The sequence below is a fragment of the Talpa europaea genome (genome assembly GCF_964194135.1).
Source record: "Talpa europaea genome assembly, chromosome: 8".
In the NCBI taxonomy this organism is placed as follows: domain Eukaryota; kingdom Metazoa; phylum Chordata; class Mammalia; order Eulipotyphla; family Talpidae; genus Talpa; species Talpa europaea.
In genome coordinates, this window is record NC_140075.1 from 100,653,958 (window position 1) to 100,676,172 (window position 22,215).

General features: G+C 49.2%; 2 protein-coding genes across 2 annotated transcripts in view; both read right to left on the reverse strand.

Moving 5' to 3' along the window:
- The window catches only part of KCNK13 (potassium two pore domain channel subfamily K member 13), a gene marked incomplete at both ends in the record, with an annotated part of 77,617 nt that extends 75,003 nt beyond the window's left edge, over positions 1-2,614 (reverse strand). The window contains one exon of the mRNA XM_084239852.1: positions 2,275-2,614. Coding sequence (XP_084095978.1) covers positions 2,275-2,614 — 340 coding nt within the window. The remainder of the gene's footprint in view (positions 1-2,274) is intronic.
- A 15,214-nt stretch (positions 2,615-17,828) lies between these two features.
- The window catches only part of TDP1 (tyrosyl-DNA phosphodiesterase 1), a gene marked incomplete at both ends in the record, with an annotated part of 47,798 nt that continues 43,411 nt past the window's right edge, over positions 17,829-22,215 (reverse strand). Inside the window, 2 exons of the mRNA XM_084240932.1 lie at positions 17,829-17,902; positions 20,777-20,885. Coding sequence (XP_084097058.1) covers positions 17,829-17,902; positions 20,777-20,885 — 183 coding nt within the window. The remainder of the gene's footprint in view (positions 17,903-20,776; positions 20,886-22,215) is intronic.

Below are 22,215 nucleotides of genomic sequence, written 5' to 3' on the forward strand. Positions count from 1 at the left end.
TTTAGTCCCCCAGTCTCCCACCAAAACCATCCCAAATATTCCATTTAAATAAAAACCTGGTTGGGCCTCCCCTAGTGGCGTAGGGGGTTGAGCGCAGCGCTGTGAAGCTGTCTGCTGCCCCTGTAGTGCTGATTCAATCCTGGCCGGCCGACATGGCGGGCAGAATCCCACATGGCGTGGCAGACCTCTCCTCAGCAGTGTATTTCGGTCACCTGCCTGTTCTGTTCCCCGCACCTCTGTCTCTGGTGAATCCTCTCACCTTCCCGCACATCTGGCCTGTACCCCGGTTCTTGTATGCATGAATAAATCTTTAAAAATAAATAAATAAATAAATAAAAACCTGGTACTTGTTTATGCAAACAGCAGATTCAAGGTAAATTCCACAGCGACTCTTCCCAACATGTTTACTCCAAGTCCTCTTTATAGAGAAATTCTAGAACTGTCTCCTGACACACCAGAAATTACATGGTGAGAAACATAGGGAATTCTGCTATGAGAGCCCAGTGGGAAATGTGGGTCGGAGTGAGAACCACGGTGGTGTGATCTGTCCTGGTCATTATGGAGAAAGTGCTGTTTTTCTTGCCAGATACAGAGTCCAGTACTGGTATGTTGTAATGGCCGGCGGGTGGGCAGGGCCATGGGGGTAGAGTGGGGGTGGGGGCTGCAAGTCGGGCAGTTTAGCACAAAGCACTTCACATATACCTGGACCAGTCAGGCTAATGCTCTCCACCTGGCCTCCTAGGTGCCAAAGAAGCCCTGGACTTCTAGGCTAATCTTGGGGAGTCTTTCTTGACTAATCAGGCCTGAGGCTGATTCCTAATATACTATGTGCCCCTTCTCCTGGCAGAATGTCTACCTCAGACACCAGTATGTGGAGCCTCGAGGAAGTTCACCTGCATCACTGACAAGCTCTTCCTGTGAGCACAGGGCTGTGGCTGGGGAACACCTGTACCCCTGTGTGCCGCGTGCCTGTTGCTTCTCCTAGCTCTGATCACTGGGAGCTACTCCCTTGCTCTGGAGCCTTTCGAAGGCCCCTCCTCCACTCTCCCTCTCTGCATTCCTCAGAATTTTTACAGCCTCTTCCCAACTCCCTCATCACTAAATTACACTTTAATAATGGTGAACAATCCTTAGGAGTACGGCACAAAGCCTGCCAATCTTTTTTCTTCTGCTATGAGGAAGGTATGATGGATAGTAGCTGTGCCACACTACCTCAAAAACTATCAATGTCGGGCCTCCCTGGTGGCACAAGGGATTGAGCACCGCACTATGAAGCAATCCACAGACCCTGCAGCATGAGTTCGATCCATGGCCAGCCAGGGAGCTACCCACATGGCGCAGCAGACCTCTCCTATCTCGTCCACTGCTCCCCTCAGCAGTGTATTTCAGTCAGTCTGCCTGTTCTGTTCCCTGCTTTGTCTCTGGTGGATCCTCTCCCCCCTCCCCCCCCCCCATATCTCTGGCCTGTACCCCAGCTCTTGTATGAATAAATAAATAAATCTAAAAAAAAAACTATCAATGTCTCCCAATTGCCTCTAGAAAAGCCTTGGTCTGGCAGTAAAGGATCCCCTCCATCCTTTTAGGCACAACTCCAACTAGCTCAGATTGCCAGGGGACCCCTGAGTGCAGTTCTCTCCTCCAGTTCCCAAACCCAAATCATATCCACCCCTAACTGGTTCTGCCCGGAAAGGTCACTGCTCTCTCAATCCTTCCGGTAGGGAACAAGTTCCACCTTCCACAGCACTTTTGCGTCCTCACTTCCTATGTGATATTCAATCTGATTTTCCCTCTCTGTTTGAAGTCAAGAGTCTTATACAGAGCCTTAAACTTTGGGCCTCTCCTTCTGACCAATACCGTGGGCATGGTACGAATTCAAATATGTCTATAGGTTCCTCTGGTTAATTTTAAGCTCTCTCCCAAAGTCCCAGGAACACAAGCTCTTTCCTTAAGGAGACTGAAAATCTAGAGCAGCGCTTCTTCGACTTTAGGCTCCTCCAAATCCCCAGCGGCCTATGTTAGCCGCAGACTCTGGCCCTGATCTGGGGAGGCTGAGATTCTGCTTTCCAGCAACCTCCCAGCTGATGCTGACGCCGCCAGCCCGTGGGCCACAGGTAAAAGAGCAGGAGGCACCAGCACCTGTGCACCGGGCGGCAGCTGGCATCCGTGCGGCAGGGCGCCACACCGAGGTGGACCTCCCCGGGCCGAGGACCAAGGTCCTGCCCGCGAGCGCGAGGGCGAGCGCGACCGCCCCTGCCCCTTCCCGGGCCCGCGTACCTATGGTGGACACGACCGTGCCCACGAAGTAGAAGGCGCCGGTGAAGTCCCAGCGCGGGCGGGCGCTGTCCACGCGGATGCCGGCCTCGGTGGCCTCCTCGTAGTGGCGGAGGAAGTCGCGCAGCTCGTCGCGGCTCAGGTTGTGGCTGCGGCTGAAGTTGGCCAGGCGCTCCTCCCAGCGCTGCTTGGCCTGGCGCTCCTGCGCCAGCTCCAGCGCCGAGAACACGGCGGCGCCGCCCAGCAGGTAGAGCACGATGAGCGCCGCGAGCAGCAAGAAGCGCGCGTTGTCCTCGTTCAGGTGGCCCGGGCAGCAGCCGCAGCCGCACCCCCGGCCGGCCATGGCCGGGCCCCCAGGGCAGCCCCGCGCGGGAGGGCCGTCGGCGCGGGCCGCCTCTCGCCCGGGGCCCGGGAGCGGTGGGGGGCGGCCCCGCGCTCAGCCGGCCCCGGGACGCCGGGCGGCCGGCTCGCCCATGACCACCGGGCGCCACCCCGGGCCGCGCGGCTTCCGGGGCCGCCGCCTCGCGCGCGTCCGCGTCCCCGGCTCCCCACGTCCGCGCCGACTCCTGGTTTCAAATCTGCTTTGCGGCCGTCATCCCCGCCGGCGGTGAAGTGCTCCTGCACGCAGAAGGGCCGAGGGACCCGGCGCGGAGCCGGCTTCTGCTTGGCACGAGGACGCGGCAGCTGTTTCCACCCCCGCGCCCTGCCCCGCGCAGCGTGGGGAGGGGGCCTGGCGCGTCTTCAGGGCAAACTGGGGTGGACTTGGATTTCCCGCGGGGCCACGGTCTGGGGGCCTCGGAGGCTGGCGGGGGAGCCGAGCCTCGCGGTGTCTTTTTTGAGCATCGCTCTTCAAGCCGCCGACGGCTCCGGCGGAAGAGGGCTCCCCGCCGCCGGCTTTGGGGGCGCCTCCGCCAATGCAGCCGCTGAGGGCTGGGGCGCGGCGATCCTCGGGCCTCCGGGTCACCGGCCCTGCCGCCGGGCTTCGAAGCGGGGGCGGGCGGGGCGAGCTCTCCGACAGAGGGGGCGCGCGGCGGTCCCCCCGCGTCCACCGGCTCCCGCCCACCTGGCTGAGCTCAGGCCGCCAGGCTGGAGGAGGAGACAGAAAGGGAGCGGGAATGAGAAGCAGAGGAAGTCTGGGGCAGCTCCCCCGGGCAGCCGCCCTGGCCCGGCCCGGCCCGGCCCAAACGCCCTTGGCCCCTGGGTCGTGCGCGGGGGCGTCTCCCGCCCCCCACGTGTCCACCCCGCCAGCGCCCGGCGCGCACACCCGCCAGCCCCGCTCCAGGGGCGGCAGCCGGGGGCCGGGGGCGGGAGGGGAGCCCGTGACCCCGAAGATCCATCTCCTCCACCCAGGCTAGGCTGCCTCCGAGCGCTCTGGAGGTTTTGGCGCCGACAGGGCGGGGCATGGAGTACTTCCCCAGCGCCGAAGCCGACCAGCAGCAAGGCTCCCCAGCAAACCGCGGGGGCCGCCTCCCGGAACCCCACCTTTCGGGGGGTGCCGGCGCCGCAGCCGCGTTTGAGTCTCACCTCCGGGCCAGCGCCCTCTCCGTGCCGCCCGGTCGGGAATGTCCCTCAGGCCCCCTGCGCTCCACAGCCCGCTCGGCAGCGCTGGGAACAGGAGGTGCGCGCGCTCCACGCTGCAACAGGTGAGGCCCGGCGGCTGCCGCGGCTGGGGCTCCACCCCGGTCCCCGCCTCCCAGTCGCGAGGGGCCGCCCCCCGCACCTAGCGTCGGCCGGCAGCTGTCCGGCCCTCAGCCGCTCATCCCCCGCTCCGTAACTCCGGCCCGGGGCGAGAGCAGCGGGTGCTGAAAAGGGGGGTCGGGTGCCTGGTCTATTTGTGTAGGCTCGCGGGCCAGAAGAGGGCGCTCCGTCCCCTTGAGACACATCTCCCCCAACCCTTGCACCTAGTCCCTCAGAGCCCCTCCGAATCGCAGCTCTGTGGGTGGGAGCGCAGACTTAAGGGAGAGGATGTGTGGGCATCTTTGAACTAAGAATTTACTCGCCTCCGGAGAGAATGATCCCCAGCGCAGAACTCACCCACTTCCTATACTCGCCAGGATCGAGAGCAGAACACACAGCTCTGGACCCCAATATATGTCCACTGCCAGACCCCCTGGTGCTGCTAGCACTGCTCTCACATGAGCTATGCACTCCCAAATGCTCTTTTGTAAAAAAATAAAATTATTTGTTTATGTACACAAGAACTGGGGTACAGGCCAGAGGTGGGGTAGGGGTGAGAGGATTCACCAGAGACAGAGTGGGGAACAGAACAGGTGGATCTACTGAAATACACTGCTGAGGGGAGCAGCGGGCGAGACAGGAGAGGTCTGTCCCGCCATGTGGGTTAGTTCCCTGGCTGGGGATGGAACTTATGTTGCAGTGGCTGGCGATAACGTGATAGGGCTGAGACTTTACTGCCTGTGCCACCAGGGTACCCCCCACCCATGCTCCGCTTTTATCCAGCTTCTTGGGGGCAAGATCTTAGGGTTTAGCGCGAAAGGGGCATGAATATTCCATCGGGATGAGTCCTGCAATAAACCCCCCCTTTTACTTGTGAAAAATTTCAAACATACAGGTTGAAAGAATTTTACAGTAAACACCTCTACTCACCACTTAGCTTCTACAATGAACGTTTCACTAGACTTGTTTATTAAATATTTATGTGTCCTCTTTCCAGCCACCAACCCATATTGTTTGGATGCATTTCAGAGTAAGTTGAAGACATCAATACACACTCCGCCCACCCAGCCACCCACCCCTACTTCTCCCTGCATATCATTAACTAGAGTTAAATACTTATTTACAGATTTTTCGGGGGGAAGTAAAATGTAGAATGAAGCACACACATCTTGGATTCACCATAGATGAGTTCTGACATACACCTTTGCAAATTAAACACCTACCTACCTATCCAAACTCTCAACAAATATCATCAGAGGATCTAAGTTCCCCAGAGCCTCACCCATGTCACCATTTTGAGTTTTTCTACTGTAGGTTAGCTTTGCCTTCATAGAACTTTTTTTTTTTAAAGATTTATTTATTTATGCATACAAGAGCTGGGGAACAGGCCAGAGATGTATGTAGGTGGGTGAGAGGATTCACCAGAGACAGTGGGGAACAGAACAGGCAGACTGACTGAAGTACACTGCTGAGGGGAGCAGCCAGCAAGGCAGGAGAGGTCTGTTGTGCCATGTGGGTTGCTCCCTGGCTGGCGGGGGTTTGAACTCTTGTTGCAGAGGCTGCAAACTGCTTCATAGTGCGGTGCTTAACCCCTTGCACCACCAGGGAGGCCCAGAACTTGGTTTTGTCTGTTGTAGACTGTCATGCAAATGGAATACCTTACGTACTCTTGTATAAAGCACTATGTTCCTGAAATCTACTTATGGCGCCAGTTTAATCATTTGTTCTTCTTTATTGCTAGTTTTTTTCCTGCTTGGATATACCATGGTTTTCTTCATACTCCTCCCACTGATAGAAACGAGGGCTGTCAGAAATTTTTGGTTATCATAAATAAAACTGTCAGGAACATGCTTGAGCAAGTGTTTGTGGATGTATGTTTCTGTGTCTTTTTGGTAAATACCTAGGAGTGCAATCATTGGGGCCATAGGGTGGGTGTGTATTTAGTTTTATAAATAATCAGCTTTTCCAACAATGTAAAAGGGATCAGGACTCTCCACATCCTAGAGTACATTTGGCAGAATCAGTCATTTGAACTGTGAAATACTGGGGATTGCGTGATGGTGTCTATTGTGGTTTAGTTGCATTTCCCTGATGACTAATGTACTTGTATATCTTTGTAAATTACTTTTGAATATTAATGTTGAAATATTTTAAATATTTGGCTGAATTATCTGTTGTAAACCATCTGTAGACTATCCACTTAAAATGGTTACAAATTTTAAAAGTTGGTTTCTCTTTATTGTTGGTTTGTAGGAATTCTTTAAATATCCAGGCGATTGCTCCTTCCTTAGATAAGTATCTTACAAACATTTTCTATCAGGTTCTGGCTTGCTTATTTTCTTAAAGATGTTTTCTGATGGATATGTTTTAATTTTGGGGAATCCCAATTTATCAATCATTTCTTTGATGTTTGGTGCTCTTTGTGTATTAAGGGATCATTAACTCCTTCAAGGTCACATAGATTTAGCTTTTGTATTTGGGTCTATGATCCATTTTAAGTCAATGGTTCTGTATGGTGTAGAAGTCGGAGTCAAGGTTCATTCTGTATTGCAGTGCCATTTGCTAAAAAATAAATGAGTAAATTAATTTAGGAAGCTGCATTTTGCTCATTATTTACTTTTATACCAAACCATTTAGATTACTAGTAACTTTATAGACACTTTTGACATCAGGAAGTGTGAGTCCTCCAACTTTGCTCTTCTTTATTAAGATTTTCTTTGGATATAAAAGTCCACATATTCATGAAAATTACAGAACCAGCTGGTTAATTTCATCAGAATAAAACCTTGTGAGATCTTGATGAGGGCTATGCTGGATCTGTTTTGAGGAGACCTGATATCTTAATTCATGATGAAGATATAGCCATTTATTATCACTTTTAGCAATTTTCTTTTTTTTAAGACTTTTTTTTTAAAGATTTATTTATTTGTTGGTTTGTTTGTTTATTTATTTATTTATACAAGCACTGGGTACAGTCAGAAGCGCGGGTCAGTGAGAGAATTCACCAGTGCCAGAGCAGGGAACAGAACAGGCAGAGTGATGAAATACACTGCTGAGGGGAGCAGTGGGTGGCAGGAGAGGTCTGCACGCCGTGTGGGACCCTCGCCGGTGGCCGGGGATCGAACTGGTGCTGCAAAGGCTGCGGGCAGCTTTGCAGCCCAGAGCCCAACCGCTGCGCCACCAGGGGAGGCCCAAGACTATTTTTTTTTAAGATTTATTTTTATTTATTTATACAAGCACTGGGTACAGTCAGAAGCGCGGGAGGGCGAGAGAATTCACCAGAGCCAGAGCGGGGAGCAGAACAGGCAGAAGGACTGAAGTACACTGCTGAGGGGAGCAGATGGCAGCAGGAGAGGTCTGTGCGCCATGTGGGACCCTCCTCTGGTGGCCGGGGAGCAGCCCGGGATCAAACTGGTGCTGCAGAGGCTGCGGGCAGCTTCGCAAACCAGCGCTCAACTGCTGCACCACCAGGGAGGCCCTCTCTCTTAGCAATTTTCATATGAGAGATCTTGTGTATACTTTATGAATTCATTCTAAAGTATGTTAGGCTCTTTGATACTATTGTAAATGAAATATTGAAATTTGCCAGTCTGTAAAATACAAATGGTTTTTGAAAAATGTCTTGGTACCTACAATCTTGCTAAATTCTCTAAATAATTATAGTAGTGGATTCTTGTCATCTGAAATAGTCTTGTTTCTTCCTTCCGATATTTATCTTTTATTTTTTTTCATTTTCTTATCTTGCAGCAATGGCTAGAACCTCAGTGTAAGACTGAATAGAAGAGGTGGAAGCAGCTATCTTTGTCTTGTTCATGATCTTAGGGAAAAATTCTCAGTTTTGGCCATTAGGTATGATTTCACTGGAAACTCTATCCATAGATCATTCTTTATTAAGTTGAGGAAGTTTTATTCTTGTTTCTAGTGTTCCGAGAATTTTTTTTTTTTTTTTTAATACAAGCACTGGGTACAGTCAGAAGCACGGGAGGGTGAGAGAATTCACCAGAGCCAGAGCGGAGAGCAGAGCAGGCAGAAGGACAGAGGTACACTGCTGAGGGGAGCAGCGGGCACGGCAGGAGAGGTCTGCGCGCCATGTGGGACCCTCCTCTGGTGGCCGGGAGCAGCCGGGGATCGAACCAGCGCTGCAGAGGCTGCGGGCAGCTTCGCAGCCCAGCGCTCAACTGCTGCACCACCAGGGGAGGCCCCTGTTCTGAGAAATTTTTAAAAAAGATTTATTTATTCATGTATACAAGCACTGGGGGACAGGCCAGAGGTGTTAGGGGTGTGTGTGTGTGTGAGAGGATTCACCAGAGACAGAGCAGGGAGCAGGACAGGCAGACTGACTGAAATACAGTGTTGAGGGGAGCATCATGTGGGTTGCTCCCTGATGGGCCGGGGATTGAACTCATTGCTGCAGAAGCTGTAGATTGCTTCATAGTGTGGTGCTTAACCCCTTGCGCCATTGGGAGGTCCCCTCTGAGAAATTTTTTTAATGATACACGAATGAGTGCTAAATTTTGTCAAATGTTTTTTCTATCTATTGCCATGACAATTTTCTTCTTTGTTTTGTTAGTATGTTGAATTTCATTGGTTGTTTTTCTAAACTAAACTTGCATGTCTGAAATAAATTCCACTGGAATTTTACTCCTGTTTTCCTACTTTTACTTTCTTTGGTTACTTTGTTTCTCTTTCCAACTTCTTATGATAGATGCTTAGATCACCAACTTTACATCTTCTTTTTGACTGTTAGAATTTTAAAATTATAGGGAGATTCCCTGGTGGCCTAGGGGTTAAGTCTCCATGCTATCATTGCGGCAGCCTGAATTTGATCCCTGGCCAGGGAGCTACCCACATGGCACAGCAGACCCTTCCTGTCTTACCTGCTGCTCCCCTTAGCAGTGTATTTCAGTAAATCTGTCTTTTCTGCTTCCCACTCTATCTCTGGTGAATCCTCTTACTCCCCGCACCTCTGGCCTACTACACTCCAGTTCTATGCAAAAAAAAAAAAAAAAAATTAAAGTTATAAATTTTTATTAGTCGCATCCTCAAATTTTTAGTATGTGCTATTTTCATATCATTTTGTTCAGAATATTTTCTAATTTGTCTTCATTGATCATGAGTTATTCAGAAGTATGTTGCTTAATTACAAATATCTGTTTTTTAGACAAATTATTTCTAACATTTTTAGCATGGTCAGAGAGCTATATTCAATGTTTTAATCTTTCTAAATCTACTGAGACTTGTTTTATGGTCCAGCATATGATCTGTCTTAGTGGCTGGACCATAAACATTTGAAATGTATGTACTACCCAGGAAAGGGGTGTAGTATTCCATAAATGTCAAGTAGGTCAAGGCAGTTGAAGAGAGTTTTTCAGTCTTCTGCTGTGAAGTCCTCCAGTGAGGATTTTAATTTCAGATGTATTTTTTCAGCTCTAAAATTTCCATTTGTTCATTAGAAATAATTTCTATTCCTCTGATGAGATTTACTGATGGAAACTTTACATCCTTGGACATAATTTTAACAACTCCCTTAAGATCTGAATGGAAATTCTTTGGACTTACCTTTTCATTTGAGAATAAACCATGATTTTCTGTTTATTTGTACATTAACTTTGCATTATATCACGGACATTATAATTGATGTATAATTTATGACATGTGGAAACTCTAGATTCTGTTATGTTCTTTGGAGAATAATTTATTATTTTTAAACAGGCAGTTAACTTGGCTGAACTCAACTGCAGAACTGTCTCCCCTGCAAGTGGAAAGTAGCTTTTAGTTTGGTTCTTTTCGATTTAGCTGTACATGCACAGCTCAGTTGTCAGCCAGACAGCTGAGCAGATTTTATATCGAGAATTTGGGAGAGCCCCCTGGACTTACTTTCTCATTTCTGTTATTTCTATCTTCAGAGTCTGTGTTGATCCACATCCTGTACTCTGGGTCTCTAAGCCAGCAATGTTGTAGATTTTCCACTAGACATTTCCCTGTCCTGACTAGTAGAGAGACTTGACCTCAGACCAAATGTGGTCAAAACAGATCAAAATGAAACAGGAAACGCAGAGTGGTGTACTGCTTCCAGTTCTTGCCTCCCCCCCATTTCTACCTGCTTTTGGTCTTTACACTGGTAGGTTTTTAAAGCATTTTTTTTTTTTTGAGAGCTTATACTTTTTGTGAAGAGTTGGCTAAATTGGAGCAGTTTGGCCCTACCCAAGCTTGAAGTTATTTTATAATGGGATTTTCAAACAGATACCAAAATTGAGAGGACTTACCAGTCCTTATCAGTGGCAACCTAAATTGTTCAATTAAATTTTTCTTTTTTTAAAGATTTATTTATTTATTTATACAAGCACTGGGTACAGTCAGAAGCGTGGGAGGGTGAGAGAATTCACCAGAGCCAGAGCGGGGAACAGAACAGGCAGACTGATTGAAATACACTGCTGAGGGGAGCAGCGGGTGGCAGGAGAGGTCTGTCGCGCCAAGTGGGACCCTTGCCGGCGGCCGGGGATCGAACCGGCACTGCAGAGGCTGCGGGCAGCTTTGCAGCCCAGCGCTTAACCACTGCGCCACCAGGGGAGGCCCTCAATTAAATTTTTCTATACTTGTTTTATCATATAGTTATCCACCCATTAATTTACCTTATTTAAATGCATTTCAAAGTAAACCAGACATCAAGATACTTTACCCTAAATCCTTTAGTATATTTAATTAGACTTCAACAATTGTTTAGTTTTTCTTCTGATGAAGAATTTACATACAATGAATGTACATATCTGAACTGTATGAGTTTTTAAAAATCAGCTTTATTGAGCTATAATTTACATACAATAAAATACCAATTAGGTATATAATTTAAAGGGTTTTGGAAAATGTAGCTGCCACAACCATGATAAAAACAAATGTTCTCTTATGCAGTCAATCCCCTCTCTCTACCCTGCAGTTATTTTTAAAGTCATCCAGTTCTGCCCTGAGTGGGAACCAGATGCCCACCAAGAACAGGAAGTAGAGGCCGGTAAAGTCATCCATGTCCTGAAGGCCTGAGAAGTGGAGCAGGGGCTCAGGCTGAGACCTTTGGCAGTGTTTCCAGGATGGTGTCCAGAAAGGTATTAAGTGGCTCTTAACACCATACCCATACCTCAGGGCAGACTCTGCCAAAGCAAGCATCATGAAAGATGCCCATTTCTTGAGTCTGTTATGTTGCTGGCAGCTTCAGGATGCAGGAACTTGCGTTCACGACCATAGGTAGGTTCACATACCTTCTGATTCTCATTTGTAAAATGGACTCCTCCCAGGACTGAAGTGGGGAGAGCTTGGGACAGAACAAACATGAAGTATTTACCATAGGAAAGCATCTTGTAGATGGAAGAGCTCTTTGCTAAGTAGTTATTTGTAATGTCCATCATGTTCCCAAAATTGAAGGGGGTGGGGAGGGAGCCTATAACCATTTAGAATCCTCATGTCTAAAAACCTTGTTCTACATTTTCACATCCCAAGCAACCACAAACTCTGCCCCCAGGCTGTCCCCTCACCCCACCCCAGTACAGCATAGTTCCTTCTTTCTGATACCCCCAAATAACATCGTTTTGGCAAAAGACTGATTTTACTCGAGGGGCTCTGAAGGTTGGGTGGAAGTTGCTTGAAAGATATTTATACGTGAACTTCTATAAGAAGACCTAATTTCTTTCTCTTTACAATGGAGAAGGCAGGGAGCCTCCCTGGTGGTGCAAGGGATTAAGACACAACCTGTGAGGCTATCCGCAGCCTCTGCAGCATCAGTTCGATCCTCAGCCAGGGAGCTACCCACATGGCACAGCAGACCTCTCCTGTCTCACCCACTGCTCCCCTCAGCAGTGTACTTGGGTCAATCTGCCTGTCCTATTCCTCACTCTGTCTCTGGTGAATCCTCTCACCCCCCACACCTCTGGCCTGTACCCCAGTTCTTGTATGCATAAATAAATCTTAAAAAAAAACAAACAATGGAGAAGGCAGAGCTTAAATCTGCATACTTTGTTTGCTGTGTCTTCCTTGGTAAACACCCTAACTGAATTCTTACCCAAATTCTATCTCAGCTAAGCTATTTAAGATGGTGTCAAAGTCATGTGGGTGAGTTAATCATGCTGGGTCCCTCCCATCTTTATAGGAGGAGTTTATTATTGTTAAAACCTTATTGGTTTTTATCTCTTATCCATCTCTCTGCTTGCTTGATTACTTGTCAGCCTAGAGCCCAGAGGAGCATGGATGATTGCCCTTCATCCAAACCCTTCCTTCTAGACTCCACTTCCAGACACTGATGCTTCTGCTCAGCACATTCAGACTGTCCCTTCACAGCTGCTCAGTGAGTTTACACAAAGCTCACACCCCCAGCAGGACCACAGGACCCTGCACCAGGGGGCTTCACAATAGTGACCACCAGGCAAGCCCAGTTCTCCCTCCCCAAACCTAAAGACCATGGCGACCCTCACCTCTACCCTCTAGGTCTTCACCAGCATGGACTGCCCAACCCTACCCTCAGTCCCAACAGCCAAGAGACCCTTTTCCCTGGGAGTCAGCAGGCAATGTGGGTCTAGGACTTGCAGGGCAGAAAGTACCAGATTGGATCTGCAGTCATCCGGGTGGGCTTGGGGCTCTGGGGTGAAGACTTCCTGTGAACATCGCCCCCTTCCTGCAGAATCAGACCTCACTGCCTGCCTACTGGGGGACCCAGGACTCTGACTTCCCTAGACTTCCAGAAACAACTTGCACTCAGTAGTGTAAAAATAATACTTCTGGGAAGTTTTTAAAAGGAGGCATGGGTGTGATTTTCCACACTCACAGTACCGTTCTCTAAGCGCTTTAGAGTCTTGTGCAGTTGCAAGCACTTTTACTTACAATACTAAGGATGGTGATCCCAAAAGGGACACACTATTTGTGTGACCTTGAACATTTTCCCTCCTACAGAATGAGGTACCACCTGCCCTGTGGTGTGATGTGTATAAAGTCACCTACAACCGCAACCCATCATAAACTCTCCATGGAACTCTCTCCTTTCCTCTTTCTTTCGGAGCCTCTCTACTGAAGACTGGTCCAGATGCTTTCCAGCTCTTAATAAAGTTGCAAGCAAAAACCTTGCTACAAAGGGAACAGGAGTAACTGAGCCAAGTGCCCTAGTCAGCTGCAGCTCCAGGGAGCCTCTAGGAGATCTGAAGAGGATACAGGGTCATTTATGTGCAGCGGTGGATCCTGCTTTGAGTCAGACTTGCTGGGAGCACCGTATGTAAAACACATAAAACCTGGACTAGAGACTGTAGCCAGGCTTGAATGCTTGGGCTCTTCGGCTGCCACCTCCTCATCCCTGTGGGAGGTGCCCTGATTTCCTCAGATCCCAGCATCCCATTTCCTGGGTTGCCTGTGGCTCTCCCTCTCTCCAGCATCTTCTGTGCTGTGTCCAGTCACTCCTGCTGATCCCTTCTGCTCTTTCCTCATCTCCTCTGAGTCAGCGGCAAAGGTTTGAGCCTCTGTGCCCTCACTTGAGAGGAATCTGCTCCACTTTCATGTTCTGGTTTTAATAACTTGGTGGCTCGGTTCTGCATGCTGATGCAATTATTCAGTGGTGGATTTTATGCACCGCTAGATGGTTCTGTCACGCCAACCATTTGCTGTGAGTGGATGAAAGCATGCCTGGGTTTGTAGCTACAGGTGCACACCAACTACAGGAAGCCTGCTCCTGGGCCAGAGCTTGGGACCAGCTACTGCACTTGCTTCCTCCCTATTGCACTGCCTGGGTTCAAACCCCAGCTCTGCCATGTGCCAGTGGTGTGACTTTGACACCCATTCCTCATCTGTAAAATGGGTTATCACCTTGATTGGGTTATTAATACACAAATTAACACAGAGCACAGGCAGAACAGTACCTGGCACACTGCAAAGGCTCAGCAATACAGACTTACTGGGCAGTATCATGACCAGGGACTATGGATAGGGCCTGGGCTCAGGGGTGGCCATGGGCCTCCATACTGGGTCCTGGTTGTGTTACTGCCCTCTCCCAGTCCCAGATGGCTGCACATAATCCTTATATGAACATTCATCATTTTTTTTTCCTGCATCGTATTCCATTAAGCAAGGGCCACTTACTACAGAGAATTTACTGTTTCATCAGAAGTACAATTAGAAATTATAGTTTTGTTTGCAGTACTCTAGTCCTGGGTATTCCTTCAACATGTAGTTGGCATATCAGCATTAGAATTTTAGATTTAATCTTACATAATAGTTGAGCTATTTTACTTCCACCATTCACTGAGTTCCTGCCCAGTTTTGTTTTGTTTTTTTTTAAGATTTATTTATTTATACAAGAACCGGGGTACAGGCCAGACTCGCGGGAGAGTGAGAGGATCCACCAGAGACTGAGCAGGGAACAGAAAGGGCAGACTGACGAAAAACACCGCTGAGGGGAGCAGCGGGCACGACAGGAGAGGTCTGCCGCGCCATGCAAGACCCTCGCCTGGCCGGCCGGGATCAAACCGGTGCTGCAGAGTCTGAGACAGCTTCACAGTGCAGCGCTCAACCGCCTGCGCCACCAGGGGAGGCCCCCTGCCCAGAATTTCAACATCATACTTTGTCATTAAAATTAATATCAATTATCCATCCATCCACACAAATGCTGTTTTATACGCAGAATGCCAATTGACATTTTTTTCTTGAAGGTATTCATCAATCCAGGATCTTGCTTGAGGGAGAATGTCAAATACTGTAAGATTTGAACCAAATGAATGCTAGATCATCCAAAAATGGTTTCACAGTATATTAAATAATAGAGGTCAAGTAATAGAAAGTGAGCTTTTAATTTCACATGCAAGGAAAAAAAAAAAGAACAAAATCAAACCCAAGATTCTTCTGATACGTTAACTATGCTCATTTGACAACTCATACAATATTAGCAATTTCTAGTAAGGATAACTATGACTTCTACACAAAATCCCCAGGAAACAAAAAGTGGTTGTGTTGCTCACTGCAGGATCTTGTGGATGTTACTGGAAAGCTGACGTGAGGATTAAAAGCAAAGCATTTACGCACAAGAGCCGGAACACAGGAAGAGCTAGGCTGTTACAAGTGTGACGTGGAAACAGCCTCCCACATTGGAGAGCTTGAAGGTTGATTCATATTACACTACGGATAAAACTCAGTTTTCCCAAGAACAAGACAAAGAACTCAAAAATTCCTCTCTCACCCCCAGAATCTGGTAGCAGATTGCAAATCTGGTAGCAGATGTCAAAGGACATGTAGGGAGTGAAAGGACACACAGATGTTCTGCCAAAGTGGGAGGTGACTTCCAAGTCACCTCCTGTTGGGGCTGACAATTCTCTGCCTCAAAAATTATTTCTGAGGTCTCTTAAATGCTCATTCAGAATGTTCTGTTGAAATCCATCACCTAATGTGAAAACGTCATCTGGGCTTTTGGCTCCCTGTCCATCTGTGTACTAGACCATGAGCCTGGTCTAGTACAAAGCCACGCAACACTGTTCCCATGAGGGGAAGGAGAGACTTTTTGGTGGCATCAAGTCTCATGGGGACAGAGGGAGAGTTCCTCGAGTTAGGGAGAAATAATTGCTAAACCCACCTTGAGAATGGGAGCAGTGTCCTCCAAAACATTAGCAGCTGTTTGATGATGCTTTGATGGGCAGCCCTATGGGTAATTTAGCCAACCCCATTAAAAAAAAAGACCAGGTGGGGTAGGCATGCTTGTTCCCTGTGTTCCCATGTTCCTGATGATTCCCTGCGGGCGTCGCTCTACAGCCCACGTGCGCTATCAGTGGTGCCCAGCTCTAGTCCTGACTCTACCTCCATGGCTCCGCCTGCCCCCCCTGAGCCTGCAGGCCAGAGCTGGGGTGCCAGAAGCTGCTGGCAAGGCTGCACCTGATGTGGTGTGTATAACCTTTGGTCATGAACTTCTTCTAATGTCACCCATGTGCCTCCCCAGGACATTCTGTTGTCTGCTTCCAGATGGGCCTTTCTGCTTTGCACTGGATCTAGAGGACCAAGGACCAGGGTTGGTCTGTGATGAGCAAAGTGAGAGCAAGTATTTAGAAGTCCCACAGCAATCGGAAAGTCCTGTGACATCACTGACAACCCTGGCTGCATTCTGCGAAATGTGTGTACACCTCGGCCAATACCACCCACAATGCCCAGGCTACCTGGCAGGGCAGGCTCTGGAGGCTGCCAGACCTGGATTCCAGTTCTGGTGAGAGCAATTTCTGGAAGCCTAACTTCACCTTTTTGAGTCCAGATTCCTTATTAGGAATACGAGGATGATCTAAATCCATCAACTCTGAGGGTGTCAGTGCGACCCTGTGCTGGTCTCCCCACAAGACACCCTCACCCTTGCCCCTCACCCACACTCTGTTACCTTCCGCAGTGGGATCCACTCTCGGTACCAACCCCATTTTATAACTGAGGAAACCGCGGGGCAGAGAAGCTAAAATAACTCAGTCTAGTCACACAGCCAGGAGCTAGTGGAGCTGGGATTCAAACCCTGGTGGCCTGGCTCCGACTGAGTTCCAACCCACTTTGCAGTTCTGTGGATCCAAAGCCAACAGCCTGTGTGCCCCACAGGGTGTTCATTTGCCACGGATGTGCTGACTGGCCAGGCCAGGAGAGCCAGGCTCTGTGGGTCCAGTTACCCCTGCAGAGCGCTGAGCCCAGGACGGGACCACCATGTTGGGGAGAATGTCCACCCCCGAGCCACAGCAGTGGGTGACACTGGCTCAGTCTCCACCACCAGCTCCCTCCTGCTGCCTCCCTGGGACAGGGCTCACCCAATGGACAGTTGGAATGTTCCGGGAAGGAGGAGGCAGGATTAGAAAAGGCTCAAGTCTCAGTTCTTACCTTGGGAATGAACTGGTTAAATGAAGTAGTATCTTTTTTTCAACAACTTTTTTTAAAAGCAGATGGCTAAAAAAACTCCAAAAACCAAAAAAGCCAACCAAAAAACCCTCCAGTAGCTGTCGTTTACAGAATCCCAATATATAAAAAAGAGGGGTGGGAGGATGGGGGACCCCATCATGTTTTCCCGGCCTCTTCCACTGCAGCTCCCCTCCCCTCCCCCTGAAAGTTCCTGGGGTGAAAATCCCAGGTTTGTTAGCAACAGTCTGAAAAGGTATTTTAAAAAAACTGTCAATCAGCCTCAGGCAGAATGAAGGGGGCACAATCACCCTCGAAGCTAGTCCCTAGCAGGAGGGCCGAGGGCTGCTCCGGCCCGGCCAGCGGCAGAACCTCGGGGCCTCCACATTTTGGGGTCTCCATTTCCTCACTCATGACCCAAATGTCAGCATTCAGGGTTTCTCCCAAGTGAAATACCGAGTGCCTGTGTGTGACCCCGTGGGCTGTCCTGGACATCCGCGGGGACGGAAGATGCCCATATGTCCTGGGAGCCTGCGAGGAAGCAGCAGGGGCTGGCGGCACATGCCAGGGAGGCCGGGTCCGCACAGGCTGCAGGCGACGCGAGGCCAGAGGCCAGGGACCCATGCGGACTCCCGCTGGGTGACCGCGAGACCCTGGGGGTCTTGAGGGGCCAGCAAGAAACTCCCCTGCGCTTCTCCCCTGAAAGGTGCTGTGCAGCGCAGTCGCTGCTTTACGTCCCAGTGAGGATCATTCCCCTCTGTTTAACACCGTGACATTTAATAGCTTTCATTCCAAGGTATAAAAAAGTGAATTAAGAAAAAAATAGCTTTTTTTCCCTAAGGAAGAACGTTAATAATGGCCATGAACAGTACAGCCACCACCCATGTTCAGCAGCTGGACCTTGCAGAGTTTTGTGGGGGTGTGGACAAAGCTCAGGGTGACACCACTGCAGACAGGACCCCGGGGTTTGTGGCTCCACGTCGTCCGCTGACATCTCAGGTGCTTTTGGGTTCTCAGGAGGGAACCCACATGTTCCCGTGTGTATCTGGTGCTTTGACATAAGGAATGTTCCAAATCCACGGCCGGTCTGGAGAGAAGGGAACAAGTGAACAGTATTACTCCCACGGGAGCAGGGCCCGGACACTCGCCTGACAGCACAGAAACTCTGATGTGCTGGAGTCTGCAAACTGTGAAAACCTCTGAACCCATCCCAGGGACAGTCCCCTCAAATGACACCAACGTGCCAGATATAGCACCTGGCACAAAAACCCTGGCACCACCAGGGGCCCCTGCTATCCTCTTGAGAGGGCTGGGAGTTGTGGCCATGAAACTTCTATTCCTTGAGGTTCACGACTGATGGGCGAGGAGCCCCTGTATAAGGGAAGGCTGCAGCCAGCATGACGAAAGCATCAGGCCTTGGGGTGGCTGGAGGGCAGCAACACTGAAGCCCTGCGTGCACATCCTGCCTCTGTCCTCTGTGCTCTAGGGAAGGCGGCTGGGCTTTGGCCTCAGCTTTCCCTTCTGTGAAATGGGAGTAACACCAGCACCCTCCCAGGATTACTGTAAGGCGGGTGTGAGAGGACTCCTGGGAAGGTTCCTGGCATGTTGTAGATGCTCAATGCATGTGGACTCTCCCTTCCTTGGAGGTTTCAGAAATGGAAAAGATGTGGACACCAGCCTTTAGCCACGTGTCATTTCTGCTAGAGTCAAGCCCTAAGGACAGGGCTAGAGCGTAGATGCCCTGTGAGGATAACCCCCATATTGTGGTCCTGAAAAGAATGAGAGAGCAAAGGCTGAAGGGCTGTGTGCTAAGTGACCCCAAGTAGCTGGTCTGAACTCTGGTATGAGTTGGGGCATGGGCTCAAGCAGCAGCTCAGCACTGCCAAGTGCCCCAGGGGGGAGGCTCCCTTCCTTCCTGAGCACAGGAGGCCACAGAGGCCGCCTGGCACACAACAGTATCTGTTCTCTTCCCACAGCCTCACAGTTTGTGCTGAGGGACTGCAGAGCAGCAGGCAAACAGCAGCCTGGCAGGACATCCGCCTGGATGGCAACAAGTTATCAGAATCCTGTTCTCTTGTCTTTGGCCTTCAGATGGTTAGAAAGCAAGAAACCACACACTTTTGTTAAATTAACAAGCTTGTTAGAGAACCACAAACCGGGGGTGTTTTTTCCTTGTTACATCAAAGGCTGAGGCTTGGCAGGGCTGCAGACCTGATTCCCTACCGTCCCTCAAGGGCCCAAACAAAGCACCCACCCTTTTCCACCCAAAGCTCCATCCTCTGTGGCTGCCCCTTGCTCCTGTTGGTTCACCTTTGCCTGCAAAGTGCTCTGTTGGGCAACCTCAGCTCCGCTTCATCCCCATAAATGAGGCACCCCAACTCCTGCTGGAAGAGCGGCTTAGAGATTACAAAATAAGTTTAAAAGCTGGGCTGGAAGCATAACTTCAGTTTTCTGTTTGTGCTATGAAACACAAATTTCATTAAAGGAAATAATTGAGATCAGGTCAAAAACCTTTTTTGGCTGCCTTGTTCAAAAAAATCCTCATTTTTAAAGATCTTTCAAAAAGATGAAGCATTTCAGCATGTGAAACATTACAGCCTGAAACATTTCATTGCTGATTTTAAGTGACTTGCCTCTTATGCATTAGCTCTTGGGATTATAAAATGGAATCATTGTTCAGTTTCCCTAAGAAAGATATTTTATGAATTGGGATTGTACATGTGATAGGTTTAGACTTAAGTTTGTTCCCATATATCTGAATGCAAGGAATTATTTTAAGTTAACCAAACAGCAGGTGCAATGGCTAAACCATGTGGGGACCAATGGTTTTAAAGCACTTTAGAGGATCATATACGCTCCACATGTGCTAAATCCATGTCACGCACACGTGTTCCTACTGAACCATCACACGGCAGCTGATTAGCTTATCTCTACACACTTAAAATTTAACAATTTTGTAATATGTTACACCTGCAAAAAATTAAGTACGACCTGGCCGACACCACCTTAACCAATCAATCCAAGTTCGCTTCACTAGTAATCATGCAATTTGACATCATGAGACTCCTTTTATGACGCACCAAGGCCACAACGTCATTTCTGCGATAGTCTTAGTAAAAGTTCATCTAACTACAATGAAATGGTGGACAAACCCAAGGCAGAAGGTGCAGCCGGTAAAACACCAGGTTGTGCCCAGCACGTCAGTATCACAGACACCCCAACAGAAATGCCTGAACTGTTCTGGACTAACAGGACACGATGACCACATGTGAATAGTAACCTGAATTTCTCCTGCTGTCAAGGATGTTATGGAGACCACTGATGAAAAGTGAATGAAAACCCGAGTTTCAAGGACCTGGGACCATTTAAGGGTCTGTGAAGTCAACACTGACTTCAACGTAACAGGAAGCCAGTTTTTGTCACTAACATACTTTCTTATGAGGGTGCAGAGGATCTATGACACGTGACATCACAGGATCTGTGGCATGTGCCATCACAGACCTGCAGTGGCAATCCAGCTGACTTCTGGGAACCAGGACAGCACAAGTTTGCCAAAAATGGAAACACCATCTTCTCACCAATTCCCCCCCTTTTTTTTATGGAGGGATGGGTGGGAAGGAATATTTATGAGTGCCATTTTAAAATAAATTCATATCTTAAGATTTCTCCTTTTCAATTTACAATGCAGTAAATATTAGTAGATATTAAAAATCCGTAAAAAGACTTCTTTGTGGTACCCATGAATATTGAGTGCAGGGGGTCCCTACATGAACCAGTTTGAGGACCATGGGGTCCTCTCAGGGGGCCCCAGACAGGGCAGCAAGAGGGTCTCTGCAAATCTGCGCTGGAGCATTCGTGAGCCAGGTTCCCCGAGACACTCACGCCTCCCCCCCCCCCGCCCCCGCCACTGCTGGCTTGTGTTTGATGCACACACCTGTGTTTTCCTTCATTTGTGTCTCACCTTTGTTTCCATACAGTTCCGGGGGCAGATCGTACGGCACCGGAAAGGAGGCTGCTGGCTCCTGGCTCCCCGAGAAAAATTTCTGTTTCACTTTGAAGCTGTCCAGGCCCTGCAGACACACAGAAGGGATCTGACTGCACCCCGTTTTCTGAAGAAAGATCTCACGAAGCAGTGATAGATCCTTAGCGTTCTCACAACAAAACACAGTGATTTCACAGCTATCTTCAATGTTTGAGAGGGCCGATGTATTTACAACTCCCTTAAGTGAATCCTAAAAACATGTGCTGCAGCAGCTCTTGGTCATTTTCTTCTGGTCTCGCTGCTCCCAGACCCGTCCTCCTCCAGTCTGCCCGTGTGACGGGGATCTGTCTGTTCAGAAGCCTTCTGTAGCTCCTCAAGACAAAGTAAAGACTGCACTTAAGTGGGGTCCCTCGATGCCTTAGGGTGCAAGTGACAGACAACCACATCATATGGCAAAAGAAAGTACAACAAAGGTGAGTTCCTTGCTTCGTTCAGGCAGGACCAAATCCAGGGGCTTGGTCCTTCTGATGTTCACTGACAGTTGATGGACACGAGAGCCCTCAGCAGCTCAAGGTTCATACCTTACCCTGCAGAAAGGTGGTCTCTTCTGCAACCTGACTTAGGTGACAGCCCACCACGTGCCCAGGGAGTGGGCCTGGCTACACAGGTACCAGCCACAAATGTCTTGGTGCCTCCCATGCTGAACCCTGTCCAGACCGGCTCTGACTTTCCTCTGCAGGGGGCTGCCCCAGTCCCCCTCCTCTGGCTAGTCACTCATTTTCCCCTGATAAGCACACAAGCTGCACGCTCTTCAGCCCCCCTCCCTCCACCCCCCGCCCGGCTACCCGACATTGCTTCTCTGCCATCTGTGTTTATCTAAATTATAGCGATTTTTCAAGGCCCAACTAAAATATTTTCTACCAAGCTCTTCCTTATCCTGCAACCAGCAAAAGGTCATTTCTTCCTTTTCTGTCTTGAGTGTTAGGCATCTGTCCTGTGCTGCCTTTGACTGCATTCATGCCACTGTCTTCATTTTGCTGTAACACGCGACCTTCCTGTAGCGGGTTCCTGTCTTAACCTGCACAAAAGCTTCCACACACATTGCCTCTTATGCAGAAACCTAGAAAGTAAGCGGATAGAAACTACTTCCCTTTTCTGTAGCTCCTGGCTTATTTCTGTTCACATGCGTCAGGGTAAAGGTTCTGACCAAGGTTCAGCTGTGATGCCCTGTGCTTCGGCTCCCTTTGGGCGGTCTGACCTCGCATGGAAGGAGCTGCGGGCCACCCATATCTCACAGGAAGCAACCTGCTTTCTCTTTGAATGTCACTTCTGATCCAAATTCTAGGGTATTATATAGATATATAAAAAGTACCACTTTTCCCTTCAATCTGAATGTCAAATAATTTGAGGCTGTCTTC